The sequence below is a fragment of the Pseudophryne corroboree genome, chromosome 10 (assembly GCF_028390025.1).
Source record: "Pseudophryne corroboree isolate aPseCor3 chromosome 10, aPseCor3.hap2, whole genome shotgun sequence".
Lineage (NCBI taxonomy): Eukaryota > Metazoa > Chordata > Amphibia > Anura > Myobatrachidae > Pseudophryne > Pseudophryne corroboree.
This window is the reverse complement of record NC_086453.1, coordinates 114377049-114395638: the sequence shown is the minus strand read 5'-3', so window position 1 is coordinate 114395638 and position 18590 is coordinate 114377049. Positions and strand designations below refer to the sequence as shown.

Genomic DNA, 18590 nt, shown 5'->3' with positions numbered 1-18590 from the left:
AACTGTCGGGTTGCCCGTACGGAAACCTTTCTTCATCCTGCTAAACGGACACAGAAACTGCCATATGTACATGCACCACACCGCTACAAATCGCAGGTAACAGTTGTCCATTATACTGTGTAATCCCGGGGACGCTCGGGTCACACATATAAGCTCCTCAAACTTGCAAACAGGTCCCGTATTACAAGCACAAGGGACAGAGTGAGCAAAGGTACCTGTGATCTTTACAATTGTGGTGCATAGTGTCTGGACGAAAACATCAGTGTCCTACTATCATTGGGTGCAAATTAACATAAAGGATCCTATTACAGACTGAAATTGTGGCATAATATATTGCCGGTCTGGACATTATACTATTCAGCACATTTTATTAATGAGAAATATTAATTTATAATTGGTATGCAGTCGAGGGTGTTGTGACCACACCAAACCTTAATACTCTAGGAATAAAATATACATTTATGTTTTTACATGGTTATATGTTTTAAATAAATATTTTTAATTGGAAATGGTGTGGAATAATTAATTGGTTCTATAGCGCGACCTCTTTTCCTTATAAATTGTATTTGTTATATTGAAGCCATTAGAGACAGGCTTCTGAGGTCTGACGAAATAAAACCATTTGTCATATGATCACAAGGTGACAGATATTATATTATATACAACATTATTTATATTGATTGCGCCATCAGGTATATTCTTTTCAACTACAAATTACGTTACATCCGGATTAACAACTTCATTATTTTTAGTGTTGTAACCTTGGATATACTTTTCAATCAGAAATTCATCCAATCCCCTTTTACATGCATTTACAGTGTCCACCATTACCACCTTCCCTGGCAAGGAATTCCAAATCCTTATTGCCCTAACAGTGTAGAACCCTTTCCTCCGTTGCGTGCAGAATTTCCTCTACTCCAGCCTCAGCGTGTGCCCGCGTGTCCTAAACAGAGTTCTTTTAATAAAAAATTCCTCTGATAACTCTTTGTAGTGCCCCTTTACATATTTGAAGACATTAATAATGTCTCCTCTTAGATGCCTCTTTTCCCATGTATACATGTTCAACCTAGTAAGCCTTTACTCGTAATCCAGTCCCTCAAGCCCTTTAATCAATTTAGTAGCTCGTCTTTGAACCCTCTCAAGTTTACCGATATCTTTTTTATACAGTGGTGGCCAAAACTGAACACAATATTCCAGGTGCGGACGTACCAATGATTTGTACAGTGGCAGAATTACATCCTGGTCCCTTGTCTCAATTCCCTGTTTAATGCACGTTAACACCTTACTTGCCTTCTTTACTGTGCTTTGACATTGTATATGGTTATTAAGTTTATTATCAATGAGTACCCCCAAATCCTTTTCCAAAACTGTTACCCCTAGACTTTCCCAATTTAATATGTAGCATCAAGTTTGTTTTTAGTCCCAAAATGCATAACCTTGCATTTTTCTATACTGAACCTCATTCTCCATTTAGACGCCCAGATTTCAAGTTTAGATAAGTCATTCTGCAGAGACTCCACGTCTATTTCTGAGTTAATTACCCTACACAGTTTAGTATCATCTGCAAAGATTGACACTGTGCTTTCCAGGCCTATTTCTAGGTCATTGAAAAATATGTTGAACAGTAGAGGCCCGAGTGCGGACCCCTGTGAATTCCGCTGAAAACCGGTGTCCAGCTTGAGGACATCACGTTGACAACTACTTGCTGTACCCTGTTCCAGCCAGTTACTTATCCATGTACAAACAGTTTTTCCTAGGCCAAGCTCTTTTAATTTGATGTTTAATCTCCTGTGAGGCACTGTATTGAAGGCTTTTGCAAAATCTAAGTAGACCACATCCACTGCTTTTCCTTGGTCAAGCTTGGCGCTCACTTTCTCATAGAAGTTAACTAAGTTAGTTTGACATGATCTGTCCCTCACAAACCCGTGCTGGTTCTTGCTAATAATCTTAGTGGTCTGTAGATACTCCTGTATGCTATCCCTTAGAATTCGTTCCAATATTTTCCCCACTATAGATGTCAAACTAATTGGCCTGTAGTTACCTGGATGATTTTTGGATCCCTTTTTAAATAATGGCACTACCCCCGTTATACGCCAATCGTTTGGTACCATGCCAAATCTAATTGAACTATTGAAAATCAAGTACAGGGGTCTTGCTAGTTGTGACCTAAGCTCCATAAGAACCCTCGGATGAAGTCCGTCCGGGCCAGGTGATTTATTAATCTTTATTTTGTGTAATCTCTCCCTGACTACTTCTTCACTTAAATAAGTAATCTAACCATGAAACTTTACTGTCACTATCGCTATGAACTACTCCCACTGTTAGTTCTTCTCTGGTGAACACTGATGAAAAAAATGTGTTCAGTATTTCTGCTTTTGATCCGTCATAATTTAACAATACTACAAATTCATCTTTTAATGGACCTATGTTCTCCTTTTTTAACCTTTTACTGTTTATGTATTTAAAAAAAAATTAGGACTGGTTTTACTCTCTATAGCAATTAGCTTTTCATTTTCAATTTTAGCTGCTTTTATTGCATTTTTGCATCTTTTATTGCATTCCTTGTAGTAATGGAATGAATCCTCCTTTCCATTAGATTTAAATGCCTTTAAAACTGCCTCTTTTTAATGATTTCAGCCTTGACTTTCTTGTTAAGCCACATCGGTTTGAGTTTGGAACTCCTGCGCTTACTGCCCATGGGGATAAATTGGTGGAGTTGGAGAATACAGAGGTGAGGAAGAATGCAGGAGGGTAGAAGCATGAGGGAGAGATGTATAAACATAACAGGCTAACAAGACCTAAATAGAGAGGAATAACCAAATTACACGTGACAGATAATGCAGCTGACATAGAGCTGGACACAGGAATTCTGCAGCAGACTTTAACAGAAAAGCATGCAAATAATCGACAAAGATAATCCTTTGATACAAGGGTTCCCGATGTAGTCTAGAACTATGACAAGCATTTGATGAGAGGCAGACACAGGCAATAAAGGAAGCATGAGCCAATCACCACCTGAGCACAGCCAAGCCTCCCTTGATGAACAACTCTGTGCAGCTGTCCTGCTGCACAATCACAAATCCCTAGTGCAGCCCCTTCCACCAGCATCCCCGGTTGCTAGGGAGTCGGTGGGCAGGAAGCTACCCACGTCCCTGGTTACCAAGGGAGCGGCGGCCAGGGAAGCTGAAGCCTCACTAGCGTCTGGTCACTTACCAATGACCAGACGCTGCGGGGAAGTCACGGGCTGCGATGGCTTGTGACAGTTGTATACACTGGGCAGCCCATAGGTGTGGTTACATCTCCTATTTCTTCCTTGTGTGGACAGATCCCTCCAGCCCCACACAGAATCCATAGCTTCCTATAACCATCTAGCTTCATATTGCTGCACCAGTAAAAGATCTTTGAGCTGGAAAGATCTGGGTCTCATCCTATACACTGTATATAATGGAATATAGTTAGTACCTTTTAATCACACTCCAGAAAAATACACTTCCAAGTGCATGTTGCCCAATATGCTTCATGCACCCAAATGTGTCAAAATGTAATATAACAGCCCTGGTGTTCTCTCACTGTCATGACTCATGTACAGTAAGCCATAAATGAGACCAAACAAAGCTGTATTTTAGGTGAAAACTGCACTGTTTTAATTCAGGAGAGAAGGAAAATAGGGAAGGTGGCGCTTTGAGATTTTTCTGCCTTCATACTCTGCCCGGTTCTAGGAGATAATTCTGCTTCACACACAAATTGGCTGTAGTTGCTGGCAGCCGTGAGAATCCATAGGACTAATGCAGGGGTCTGCAAGTGGGAAGCGCAGCAGCACAGTGATTTTATGCCAGCTGCAGCGACATTCATCATTAGCAGGTGCACTTGCACCAGTTCCATGCTAGGTGCTGGAGATCCGTAAGAAACAGATTTCCCTTCCCAGTACACACAAGCTTTTCATACTCCCATGACACTCCCACAAGACAGGGGGGATCCGGTCGCGATCCTGGCAGTCAAAATACTGATGCCGAGATCCCGATACACCTGACAATGCCGGTGCAAGAATCCCGAATGGGAACAGAATATTGGCACTGGAATACCACCACACAAGTATACTTACCTTCCCCCTGTCAGGATTCACACTGTCGAGATGCCGCAGTCGGTGTTCTGAGCACCGGCATTCTGACTGCAGGCATAACGAACCCAAAGCAGACAGGGCAGTACATAAATATTTGTGATATTTATTGTGAGCCTTGTATGTATTCGATTCTATTAAAAAGGGAAAAAATAGGATATTAAACACAAACTTTTACAACTTCTATACTTTGACAGGAGATCAACTATCCCGGATGTTGAGAAAGGCGTCAACATTTTTTGCTCCAAATGGGAACCTTTCAGCAACTTTTTGGAAATATCTATGCAACAGCATATATCTAAGTTATTTGAAAATACACAGTGGTTTCTAATGAAACATCTTGATTAGCCTACAGTTTTCTATGTTGTATGGAAACTGTTGTGAGCTTGTTCCATATATTTTGCTTGTATCTGTTTTTATGATTTAGCGTATATAATCACCTACACCCGTACCTCCCCCTCTCATGATGTGTCCCCCTTTGTCCCCCTTTGTCTCCCCCTTCCTTCCCATTATTGGTGTCTAATTTACAAAACCTTATTTGTCTACTTATTTGTATAGGTACAATCCAAGTTTGTTGTTTGTATTAACAAGACCCTTCCATTATATTCATGCCTGACCCTTGCAGCCTTTTTGGATGATTTTGTCTGGTTTTGCTTGAAAAACCAAATAAATAAACTTAAAAAAATAAAATAAATAACAAATAAACATTTAAAAAAAAAAAAAAATCTACATTTTCTGCAGAATGTGAGTGTATGTTTGTAAATGTAATTATTTATTTATAAACCTTTATATAGTGCACTCATATTCTGTGGCACTCTACAGAGAATATTTAGTCATTCATATCAGTCACTGCCCCACAGAGCTTACAATCTATATTCCCTACTACAAGGAAATACACACAAATAGCGTGTGGTGGGAATACCAAGAGGAAATACGGAGATGGCATACATTTGCCCTGCGTGTCAGTGTGGACAGTTTGGGTGTAGCTTAACCATACCTGCAGGAGCTCCTCATAGGCAATAAAAAAGAATCTGCTGTCATCCTTCATTTGCATCCAGCCTTTCACATGTTCAAACCAAGAGCCATACATAGCTGAAAGTAAAGCAATTGTACAGTGTGTTAAACAAAATCTAAAATAATTACTGTATACTCTTATTATAAACCAGAATTAGCAAAAAAAAAATAACCAGCAGATGGGGACAAAAGCAGGGTGGTCACCTTATGGTGCAGTTTTCACCACAGTAGCCATGCATCTAGACCAGTGATATGTCATAGGCATAATTACATCTACAAATAGTTGTGAGCTTAATATCAGCTTTCCTTCTTTTCTCCTAACACACTTCCCATTTGGCAATTAATTATGTACTATATAGACAAAATTTACTTCGAAGTATGTGCACTTGACTCTCCACTCATTGAAGAATATTACAGGACATAATGAGAAAAGTTCACCAGCAATAGTATAGTGGGACTTGGCAAGGTTATGGGGATGTGGCCACATCTCATTGAGATCACTGAATATCTTCTGATGTTGATGTGCCACCACATGTCTGCCACTGAGACAGACCTTGCTCTCAGTGCCCTTACATACAGTATTATAAAATTTTTGCAAATGCATAAACATTCCAGAACTTCCAATGATTTTCAGACTAATAAAAAAAGAGCCATGTATAATAAACTCACCGTTTTCCTGCAAAAAGTCATCCAAGACTTCCTGGAACGGTTTAACTTCTGAAAACACTTTGATAATCTTGGTAAAATGGAATAAAGATACAACGACATCCTTAGGATTTCGCACTGTGTAGATAATCTAAGGAAAACAAGCATTATGTTCACTAGCTAAATATGTAAATGCAGTTTCGATACAATTAAAAGTTGAGCCACACATTTTTCCAAAATGTTCCTACATATCGTCTTGAGTCCTGTTGGAGAAAGAACGCTATATAAATAAAATTCTTCTTATTAATTATTATATCAAAGTTTTTATGCTCTACAGCCTGTCTAAACTAGACAATGGGCAATATGTAGCTTTCTGTAACAGTTGTAATGTCTCCTTTTTGGCCAATTTTCTTCTCAGACTAGGCCATGGTGAGGTCTTCTCATTATGTTGATGAGACAACCACTGTTTAGCTTACTTACATGCAGTATACACACATCGTAACATGCCCAAAAAACCTGGCTATAAAAGCATGACCAGTATTAGTAATAGTAAATACTTACCTTTAGAATTCAATTCAGATGTTTATTATCACTACAAACGCATCAAACACAAATGAAGTGTAATTCCAAAAACAGTTGACGAGGAAATCCAATGGCAACACATTAAGGGGTCTATTCATGAAGCAGTGAAAAGTGTGGAGAAGTGAGCCAGTGGAGAAGTTGCCCATGGCAACCAATCAGCATTGAAGCAACATTTATAATTTTCATACTGTACAATTGTACGGAACATCTGATTGGTTGCCATGGGCAACTTCTCCACAGGCTCACTGTTCCACACTTTTCACTGCTTCATGAATAGACCCCTACCTCTCAATAACACATCTATAAAAATTGTTCAAACCTGTTTCTGGATAAGCTTGCAGCACACAGCCTATGCATTGCTGCACCTTTTCCACTACAGAAGCAATGTGTGATCTTCTAAAATATATTTCCACTAGGAACTTAAACTCCCTTACCCTCTCCATTTCTCCATCTTATATGTACAGTAAGTGCAGATCTGTTCTCTGTCTGCCTAAAATACTGTAATTTCCTTTATTTTCTTATTATTTAGCAACAATTGATTAGCCTCCCCCATTTTACAAGACAATGCACCTCTGCCCTAAACAGGTCTTCATCACCATCCCCAATTAAGCACACCACATTGGTGTCATCTGCAAATTGTATTTGTTTAACTGTGAAGATGAAACACACTCATAAGTAAGTGAATATTGTGATGTCTCAGCACCCATTCTAACAGCCTGAGGATGAGTTGAATAATAATTTAATAATGTAAGCTCTATTACGAGTCTCATTATCCTGCTCCTATATATTAAAACATTCTATTTTCCATGTTTTGCTTACTTTAGCTTTAGACTTGAAAAAAGATTTTGCAAACATGTTGATTGGTAGATGGGTAGACATAATTCTAGGAGGCACAAGGACCTTGATCTGTGGTTCAGCAGTAATAGTTTCATACCATGGTGATCTCGCGTAGATTGGTACACTGTTGCTAAGTGTGGCATCTCCTTTGTGCTTTATTAAATTCAAGATCTGTATAATCCAGTTAGAACCTAGAAATAGAGAAATTCAAAACAGTAGTATTTCTAGATTATTAATATATATTTCATTTTCTTGATAAGCAATAGGGCTCAGGTTTGGCATACTACAGTAAAATAAATGGAAAGATCTGCAGTTTTGGCCAGTGGGGAGATTTCGATTACTCAATTAGGTGCGGCACCTAGAATTTACTGGAAGGACGAGGGGAAGATGTATCAAGCCTTGGAGAGAGATAAAGTGGAGAAATACCCAAACCAACCAATAAGCTTCTAACGGTCATTTATTTGGGACAGTCTTTGAAGTAACAGGACCTGATTGGTTGCTTTGGCCAACTGCTCCTCTTTATCTCTCACCAATGTTTCATACATCCCGCCCACAGTCCTTCCAAGATGGATATAATTAGCAGTGGGGATCAGGGTAAAATGTGCTGAGCCCTGATTGGAGAAGCTCTTCTGACTCCTGGTGCCGAGCATCACGTGATAACTTTACTGGCGGGAAGGACAGCAGCTTAACTATTGCACATTGGGAGGACAAGCACAAGTGTAGGCTGGCTGGGAGAGATACTGAGATCGTGAAAACTCAGCCTATATGCCGTCTAAAGATAGCTAAGATTTCAGAGATTGGTAAATTGGTAAATTGCCCATTTTAACAGACCCATAGAAATCTATGGAGCACTGCTTATGTGGATACAAATATGTTCAATGCTATGTTCAATGAAAATATCTCCAATAATATGTGGCAATCATCCCAGTCCCACTATGTAGATTTCTTTAATATCATGCCTCTCCTCAGAGAATAAGAGGTGTAGAGTTAGGTTCCTCAGAATTTTGTCCTAAGTTGAAAGTAATTACAGTATAGCATTTATGAGAGAGTAAGAGATACTCAGCTGGTGGTATGGCAAATTAGGATTTTATGTATGTTTTAGAAGACAAGGATGCTGTTTCTTGAGAGGAGACAATAACGGATACCTAGGGGGAAGGGACCAACCTTTGGCGCTACTGGATAATGCTCAGCAATGGTAAATTCCTAAAGAGTGAATAAATCGCAGTTTTGTGCAAAAAATTATTAAATTAATTAGCCTGTTATAAGATCATGAATAATAGTTGATAACAAGAGAATACAGTGTAATTCTATTTCCTCTTTCTGTGTAAATTGAGGTATGTAGATATTGTAAAGTATATACAAAGAATATATGAGTAGAATAAATAAATAAAAGAATGGAAATAGGATCTTTCTATAATTGAACTTGTTTAATAGGCTAATAGTTTGTTAAAATGACAGTATTTTTACACACCTTAATACCTGAGCGCGCTCTTTGCGGTATAAATACTAACATACAGTATAATTGTCAGTATAATTAAAACAATTATCACATTGTATATAAATGTATATAAATAGAAATATAAAATTAAAAAGTAAAGGAGACCGGTCTCCAGTTCTGTAAGAAAATAGTGACTCGTCAGGCAAGTCTCCTTTACTTTTTAATTTTATATTTCTATTTATATACATTTATATACAATGTGATAATTGTTTTAATTATACTGACAATTATACTGTATGTTAGTATTTATACCGCAAAGAGCGCGCTCAGGTATTAAGGTGTGTAAAAATACTGTCATTTTAACAAACTATTAGCCTATTAAACAAGTTCAATTATAGAAAGATCCTATTTCCATTATTTTATTTATTTATTCTACTCATATATACTTTGTATATACTTTACAATATCTACATACCTCAATTTACACAGAAATAGGAAATAGAATTACACTGTATTCTCTTGTTATCAACTATTATTCATGATCTTATAACAGGCTAATTAATTTAATAATTTTTTGCACAAAACTGCGATTTATTCACTCTTTAGGAATTTACCATTGCTGAGCATTATCCAGTAGCGCCAAAGGTTGGTCCCTTCCCCCTAGAGATTGCAAAAAAACAAGGAAACAACCGAAGAGTTTCCTACTCTAACCTGGGCTGCACGGATATCTGAACATACAAGTAACCATTATAGGGAGCACAGAGCACACCCCCAGCTACACAATAATGGATACCTGTATTCTCATGGGATAAGTAAGTGAAGTCAGGCAGCAGTGCTACGATGTGGAATGGACTGGAGTTAGAAGGCTGCAAAATTGATACTAGAAGTAAGAGGGCATTCCAAAAATACAGATGAGTGGAGATGAGGGGGGGGGGGGGGGGGGGGGGCGGCGATATTAGTAAGTAAAAAAAAATAGCCACTAGTGGTCCTGAAATATTAAACATTTTTAAATTGATACCATGAGGCTGATTTATTGGACGCATTAGTACTTTTGCAATGATATTGCTGCAGGTTTTAATTCTAAGGTGTGCCATGTCTGATCAGCTGTGAAGAGGTGTCAAGGAGCACCCAGCGAGATTGTGGTGCTCTATTACTTCTCACCATTCACATCCTTCACTTGTTCTTTTTTTTTTAACCCTTTTATTCTGAGAGTGCGGCCTGTCCTGTGGGAGTCATGGGAGGTGCTCTTCTGCTGCATTCTGTGAAGGAAGAAGTGCCTGTGCAGAGCATGGATATTACAAGATATTAATGCTGCCTCAATGAAGATCTGCTGTTCTCCCTAGAAATGAGTGATATGTGGCTTCAATCAAACAAATGCAGGAAGACGAAGGACACAAACTTAATATAGGTTTGATTTGTTAGAGTGCAGGCCATGTCATCCTGTTGACCGTAATTGTGTCCTTTTCATGCCAACCTGAACTGCAAGTATCTGAGTGAAACTATGCTGCATGTTGTGCAGATCTGAGGTATACACTGGTTTTTAATAGGATTACAGAAGTTAAATGACTCCTCATACACATCCTTTCATCATGGCCGGATTAACAATAGGGTTAATGGAGCTGCAGCTACAGGCCCACTCTCCAAAACTGCATATCTCTATGGTGCTGTAGATCGGAAATAAATGTTTCCTTCTACTGCAGCCTGCAGTGTCCTAGGCCCCGCCCCCTCCAGCATCAAACCCCTCCTCCTCTACCCATGCACCTAGTCCCGCCTGCCCTGCTGCTCACCTCTGACGGTGTACCGAGTCTGACATGCTAGGATGCTGTGGCTTGTCCCTCCCCAGCTATGGGCTATCCTGCTGCTGCATTGTGACTAGGCAGAGACATCCATACAGCCCCTCCCACCTCCAGGTCCATGCCTGCCCCCTCCTACTTCTATAGCCCCAGCTGCCTTCTTTTCCTCCCTCCCCCATCCTCAGGCCAGCCTCTCCTCATCCCCTGTCCTATCTGAGCCTGTCCTCCCTGTGCAGATTCTCCAGGGGCGGAGGTTCTGTGCCTGCAGCCTGGAACCCGAGGAAAGAGACTAGTCATGGGCAAAGAGATACAGTACATTGAACTGAGTTGAGACACATGACTCAGCTCAGTGTAGTGTCTCGGTAGGGTACATGGCTCTTTTGTAATGCATTGCAGACTGTGCACATGTAGTGAGTGCAGAGACTGCTGGCAGTGCTGGACTCATGGAGAGAGTGACACAGATGGTATCCAGTCTTTAGGTCGACCACTTAAGGTCGACAGTGAGTAGGTCGACACTGACTGAAGATCGACACATGACTAGGTCGACAGGTATGCAAGGTTGACATGGTCATTAGGTCAACATGGGCAAGGTCGACACACAAAAGGTTGACACCGTTTTTTTAGGGGGTTAGGACCTTTTCATACCTCCTCTATCCAAGTGGGCATAAAGTTGGTTATAAACCTTGTGGCGAGTGTTGCGAGACACTGTGCCTGAAGCATGACGAGCAAACTCGTTTCAACTGTCAGTGGTTTCAAATGGAAATTCGGGTCAAGAAACCCCCCCAAAAAATAACAAATTGTGTAGACGTAACGACCATGTCAACATTGCATACCTGTCGACCTAGTCATGTGTCGACCTTCAGTCAGTGTTGACCTACTCACTGTCGACCTTCAGTGGTTGACATAGTGACTGTCGACCTAGACAGGGTCGACCCAATAATCCACACCTGACTCAGACATCTTGGAGTGGTCAGCTATTCAGCTGCACTGAATGAATCAATGAATCTGATCCATCTCCACTGAGTCTGCATCAGTCTCACAGGCAGTCAGTGACTCAGACCTCTGGTAGTATGTCAGATATTCAGCTGCACTGAATGAATCTGATCCATCTCCACTGAGTCTGCATCAGTCTCACAGGCAGTCAGTGCACAGTGACTCAGACCTCTGGTAGTGTGTCAGCTATTCAGCTGCAATTAATTATTAAGTAATCTGAATAGTCTCCACTGTCTCAACTCAGTCTCACAGGAAGTCAGATACAGCAGCAGCAGCAGCAGCAGCCCTGACACTGAGCTGCTCCCTCCCAGGGGGTGGGACCCAGGAGTGCTGCTACCCAATCACTGACTGACTGGGGATCCATTCTCTAGGTCGACAGTAATTAGGTCGACACTATCTAGGTCAACCACTATTGGTCGACAGTAACTAGGTCGACAGGGTTTCTAGGTTGACGGGGTCTCTAGGTCGACAAGTTCTAGGTCGATAGGTCAAAAGGTCAACATGAGTTTTTCACATTTTTTTCTTTTTTTGAACCTTTTCATACTTAACTATCCACGTGGACTACGATTGGAACGGTAATCTGTGCCGAGCGAAGTGGTAGCGGAGCGAGGCACCTTGCCCGAAGCATGGCGAGTGAAGCGAGCCATGCGAGGGGACATGTGCACTAATTGAGGTTTCCGGTCACTCTACGAAGAAAACAGCACCAAAAAAACATAAAAAAACTCATGTCGACCTTTTGACCTGTCGACCTAAAGACCCTGTCGACCTAGAGACCCTGTCGACCTAGTTACTGTTGACCAATAGTGGTCGACCTAGACACTGTCGACCTAGTTACTATCTACCTTCCATACCACACCCGACTGACTGGGAGAGGCTACTGGGGGCTGTCTCAACACACCAAACTGTGAGTGACTCGAATAATTTGAACTTCTAAATGATTCGAGTCATTGTGTTGAGACAGCAATTCAGTAGCCATCTCTAAAAGACACAGTGACACAGACATCATCCTTATAGGTAACTGCCTGTGGAGGGTCAGGTATGATCTAATGTAATGGGAGCAGGGCCGGCGCCACCATTAGGCAGCTGCCTATGGGCGCCGGCACTTGAGGGGGCGGTGCTGAATACAGTTTAAAAATGATGTATGTCATAGGATGTGCGCTGAGCGGACTGTGAGGCGCCTGCTCCCTGCTCACCCGTTGTCTATTCTGGCGGGTCAGAGACGCATGATACGGGCCTGGTCCCCGCCTACCACTCCTGCAACGCTCACTCCCCCTTCCCCGCCACCCCGATGGCCGGGTAGAAGATCCGCTCCTACCGCTGACAAGTCATGTGAGGACGAGAAGCTGCTGGAGCCTGAGGAGGAGGCTGGGGGCGGAACCTTCTCCCTGGGTACCAAGAACAATAGCAGCCTGCGCTTCCTGGCTCCACCGGCTGATGATTTCTCCAACTTAAGGGCCCTACACACTGGCCGACATCAGTCAAAGATATGAACGATCTCGTTCATAAATGAACGAGATACTGTTCATATCTTCAAGTGTGGAGGCTCCAGCGATGAACGATGCGCGGCCCCGCGCTCGTTCATCGCTGGTCCCCCGTCGCCTGTACATGTAGGCCAATATGGACGATCTCGTCCATATTTGCCTGCACTTCAATCAGTATAACAGCTTTCAAATCCTTTTGTTGCACCTGATATGATTTTTTTTCTACTTTCATAACTTGTATTGTATATACTGATCTAGTCTAGTTATAGCTGTACATTGCCTCCCAGTGTATATAAATTAGTGTTAGGACATTGGCCCTGCTGGCTAATTCGCCTGTGCTGTTGTGAGCAAATGTAATGTTGCACTGTTCGGGGAAGTCCGATGACTGACCTGCTTTCCTTCCTCTGCTAAGCAGTGGTTGTGGTGCACACATACTGTATGTTGCAGTCTTGCTGTTTGTCACAGTTGCCAAGCAGCCAGTGAGCTACTTGTCCAATTGCCCTATCCTATTTCAGATGCAGGTGTACATGACACTGCCATACCTCCCAACATGACCCTCTCCAAGAGGGACAGAATGCTCTGCTCCTGGACTTCCCTCTTAATTTATGATTGCCATCACCTGTGCTGAAACACCTTTCTTATCATGTAACTAGTTCAACACAGGTGAGGGCAATCCTACATTAAGAGATGTCCAGGAACAGAGCATTTTGGTGGTCATTCCGAGTTGTTTGCTAGCTGTTTTCGGTCGCAGCGCAGCGTTCAGGCAAAAAAAACGGCACTTCTGCGCATGCGTATGCGGCGCAATGCGCACGCGTGAGGTACTTTCACAACAGCCACAGTAGTTTCACACAGGCTCTAGCTAAGCTTTTTAGTCACACTGCTGTCCGCAGAGTGATTGACATGAAGAGGGCGTTTCTGGGTGTCAACTGACCGTTTTCAGGGAGTGATCAAAAAATAAGATTTTACTCACCGGTAAATCTATTTCTCGTAGTCCGTAGTGGATGCTGGGAACTCCATAAGGACCATGGGGAATAGCGGCTCCGCAGGAGACTGGGCACAACTAAAGAAAGCTTTAGGACTACCTGGTGTGCACTGGCTCCTCCCTCTATGACCCTCCTCCAGACCTCAGTTAGGATACTGTGCCCGGAAGAGCTGACACAATAAGGAAATGATTTGGAATCCCGGGTAAGACTCATACCAGCCACACCAATCACACCGTATAACTCGTGATATTATTAGAGATGAGCGCCTGAAATTTTTCGGGTTTTGTGTTTTGGTTTTGGGTTCGGTTCCGCGGCCGTGTTTTGGGTTCGACCGCGTTTTGGCAAAACCTCACCGAATTTTTTTTGTCGGATTCGGGTGTGTTTTGGATTCAGGTGTTTTTTTTCAAAAAACCCTAAAAAACAGCTTAAATCATAGAATTTGGGGGTCATTTTGATCCCAAAGTATTATTAACCTCAAAAACCATAATTTACACTCATTTTCAGTCTATTCTGAATACCTCACACCTCACAATATTATTTTTAGTCCTAAAATTTGCACCGAGGTCGCTGTGTGAGTAAGATAAGCGACCCTAGTGGCCGACACAAACACCGGGCCCATCTAGGAGTGGCACTGCAGTGTCACGCAGGATGTCCCTTCCAAAAAACCCTCCCCAAACAGCACATGACGCAAAGAAAAAAAGAGGCGCAATGAGGTAGCTGACTGTGTGAGTAAGATAAGCGACCCTAGTGGCCGACACAAACACCGGGCCCATCTAGGAGTGGCACTGCAGTGTCACGCAGGATGTCCCTTCCAAAAAACCCTCCCCAAACAGCACATGACGCAAAGAAAAAAAGAGGCGCAATGAGGTAGCTGACTGTGTGAGTAAGATAAGCGACCCTAGTGGCCGACACAAACACCGGGCCCATCTAGGAGTGTCACTGCAGTGTCACGCAGGATGGCCCTTCCAAAAAACCCTCCCCAAACAGCACATGACGCACAGAAAAAGAAAAGAAAAAAAGGTGCAAGATGGAATTGTCCTTGGGCCCTCCCACCCACCCTTATGTTGTATAAACAGGACATGCACACTTTAACCAACCCATCATTTCAGTGACAGGGTCTGCCACACGACTGTGACTGATATGACGGGTTGGTTTGGACCCCCCCAAAAAAGAAGCAATTAATCTCTCCTTGCACAAACTGGCTCTACAGAGGCAAGATGTCCACCTCATCATCATCCTCCGATATATCACCGTGTACATCCCCCTCCTCACAGATTATCAATTCGTCCCCACTGGAATCCACCATCTCAGCACCCTGTGTACTTTGTGGAGGCAATTGCTGCTGGTGAATGTCTCCACGGAGGAATTGATTATAATTCATTTTAATGAACATCATCTTCTCCACATTTTCTGGATGTAACCTCGTACGCCGATTGCTGACAAGGTGAGCGGCGGCACTAAACACTCTTTCGGAGTACACACTTGTGGGAGGGCAACTTAGGTAGAATAAAGCCAGTTTGTGCAAGGGCCTCCAAATTGCCTCTTTTTCCTGCCAGTATAAGTACGGACTGTGTGACGTGCCTACTTGGATGCGGTCACTCATATAATCCTCCACCATTCTTTCAATGGTGAGAGAATCATATGCAGTGACAGTAGACGACATGTCCGTAATCGTTGTCAGGTCCTTCAGTCCGGACCAGATGTCAGCATCAGCAGTCGCTCCAGACTGCCCTGCATCACCGCCAGCGGGTGGGCTCGGAATTCTGAGCCTTTTCCTCGCACCCCCAGTTGCGGGAGAATGTGAAGGAGGAGATGTTGTTGACAGGTCGCGTTCCGCTTGACTTGACAATTTTCTCACCAGCAGGTCTTTGAACCCCAGCAGACTTGTGTCTGCCGGAAAGAGAGATCCAAGGTAGGCTTTAAATCTAGGATCGAGCACGGTGGCCAAAATGTAGTGCTCTGATTTCAACAGATTGACCACCCGTGAATCCTTGTTAAGCGAATTAAGGGCTCCATCCACAAGTCCCACATGCCTAGCGGAATCGCTCCGTGTTAGCTCCTCCTTCAATGTCTCCAGCTTCTTCTGCAAAAGCCTGATGAGGGGAATGACCTGACTCAGGCTGGCAGTGTCTGAACTGACTTCACGTGTGGCAAGTTCAAAGGGCATCAGAACCTTGCACAACGTTGAAATCATTCTCCACTGCGCTTGAGACAGGTGCATTCCACCTCCTATATCGTGCTCAATTGTATAGGCTTGAATGGCCTTTTGCTGCTCCTCCAACCTCTGAAGCATATAGAGGGTTGAATTCCACCTCGTTACCACTTCTTGCTTCAGATGATGGCAGGGCAGGTTCAGTAGTTTTTGGTGGTGCTCCAGTTTTCTGTACGTGGTGCCTGTACGCCGAAAGTGTCCCGCAATTCTTCTGGCCACCGACAGCATCTCTTGCACGCCCCTGTCGTTTTTTAAAAAATTCTGCACCACCAAATTCAAGGTATGTGCAAAACATGGGACGTGCTGGAATTTGCCCAGATTTAATGCACACACAATATTGCTGGCGTTGTCCGATGCCACAAATCCACAGGAGAGTCCAATTGGGGTAAGTCATTCCGCGATGATCTTCCTCAGTTGCCGTAAGAGGTTTTCAGCTGTGTGCATATTCTGGAAACCGGTGATACAAAGCGTAGCCTGCCTAGGAAAGAGTTGGCGTTTGCGAGATGCTGCTACTGGTGCCGCCGCTGCTGTTGTTGCGGCTGGAGTCCATACATCTACCCAGTGGGCTGTCACAGTCATATAGTCCTGACCCTGCCCTGCTCCACTTGTCCTCATGTCCGTGGTTAAGTGGACATTGGGTACAGCTGCATTTTTTAGGACACTGGTGACTCTTTTTCTGAGGTCTGTGTACATTTTTGGTATCGCCTGCCTAGAGAAATGGAACCTAGATGGTATTTGGTACCGGGGACACAGTACCTCCAACAAGTCTCTAGTTGGCTCTGCAGTAATGATGGATACCGGAACCACGTTTCTCACCACCCAGGATGTCAAGGCCTCAGTTATCCGCTTTGCAGTAGGATGACTGCTGTGATATTTCATCTTCCTCGCAAAGGACTGTTGGACAGTCAATTGCTTGGTGGAAGTAGTACAAGTGGTCTTACGACTTCCCCTCTGGGATGACCATCGACTCCCAGCAGCAACAACAGCAGCGCCAGCAGCAGTAGGCGTTACACGCAAGGATGCATCGGAGGAATCCCAGGCAGGAGAGGAATCATCAGAATTGCCAGTGACATGGCCTGCAGGACTATTGGCATTCCTGGGGAAGGAGGAAATTGACACTGAGGGAGTTGGTGGGGTGGTTTGCGTGAGCTTGGTTACAAGAGGAAGGGATTTACTGGTCAGTGGACTGCTTCCGCTGTCGGCCCAAGTTTTTGAACTTGTCACTGACTTATTATGAATGCGCTGCAGGTGACGTATAAGGGAGGATGTTCCGAGGTGGTTAACGTCCTTACCCCTACTTATTACAGCTTGACAAAGGGAACACACGGCTTGACACCTGTTGTCCGCATTTCTGGTGAAATACTTCCACACCGAAGAGCTGATTTTTTTGGTATTTTCACCAGGCATGTCAACGGCCATATTCCTCCCACGGACAACAGGTGTCTCCCCGGGTGCCTGACTTAAACAAACCACCTCACCATCAGAATCCTCCTGGTCAATTTCCTCCCCAGCGCCAGCAACACCCATATCCTCCTCATCCTGGTGTACTTCAACACTGACATCTTCAATCTGACTATCAGGAACTGGACTGCGGGTGCTCCTTACATCACTTGCAGGGGGCGTGCAAATGGTGGAAGGCACATGCTCTTCACGTCCAGTGTTGGGAAGGTCAGGCATCGCAACCGACACAATTGGAGTCGGACTCTCCTTGTGGATTTGGGATTTCGAAGAACGCACAGTTCTTTGCGGTGCTACTGCTTTTGCCAGCTTGAGTCTTTTCATTTTTCTAGCGAGAGGCTGAGTGCTTCCATCCTCATGTGAAGCTGAACCACTAGCCATATACATAGGCCAGGGCCTCAGCCGTTCCTTGCCACTCCGTGTGGTAAATGGCATATTGGCAAGTTTACGCTTCTCCTCCGACAATTTTATTTTAGGTTTTGGAGTCCTTTTTTTACTGATATTTGGTGTTTTGGATTTGACATGCTCTGTACTATGACATTGGGCATCGGCCTTGGCAGACGACGTTGCTGGCATTTCATCGTCTCGGCCATGACTAGTGGCAGCAGCTTCAGCACGAGGTGGAAGTGGATCTTGATCTTTCCCTAATTTTGGAACCTCAACATTTTTGTTCTCCATATTTTAATAGGCACAACTAAAAGGCACCTCAGGTAAACAATGGAGATGGATGGATACAAGTATACAATTATGGATGGACTGCCGAGTGCCGACACAGAGGTAGCTACAGCCGTGGACTACTGTACTGTGTCTGCTGCTAATATAGACTGGTTAATAAAGAGATGTAGTATGTATGTATAAAGAAGAAAGAAAAAAAAACCACGGGTAGGTGGTATACAATTATGGACGGACTGCCGAGTGCCGACACAGAGGTAGCTACAGCCGTGGACTACCGTACTGTACTGTGTCTGCTGCTAATATAGACTGGTTGATAAAGAGATGTAGTATGTATGTATAAAGAAGAAAGAAAAAAAAAACCA

The 18590-nt window shown here is 43.3% G+C and overlaps 1 protein-coding gene across 2 annotated transcripts in view; it reads right to left on the bottom strand.

The window, feature by feature from the left end:
- Positions 1-18590, bottom strand: part of LOC134965074 (sulfotransferase 2B1-like) — a 207533-nt gene that overhangs the window by 86333 nt on the left and 102610 nt on the right. For both annotated transcript variants that reach the window (XM_063941636.1, XM_063941637.1), the window contains 3 exons: positions 7178-7386; positions 5801-5927; positions 5115-5209 (listed from right to left, as the gene is read on the bottom strand). In XM_063941636.1, the coding sequence (XP_063797706.1) occupies positions 5115-5209; positions 5801-5927; positions 7178-7386 (431 nt within the window). The remainder of the gene's footprint in view (positions 1-5114; positions 5210-5800; positions 5928-7177; positions 7387-18590) is intronic.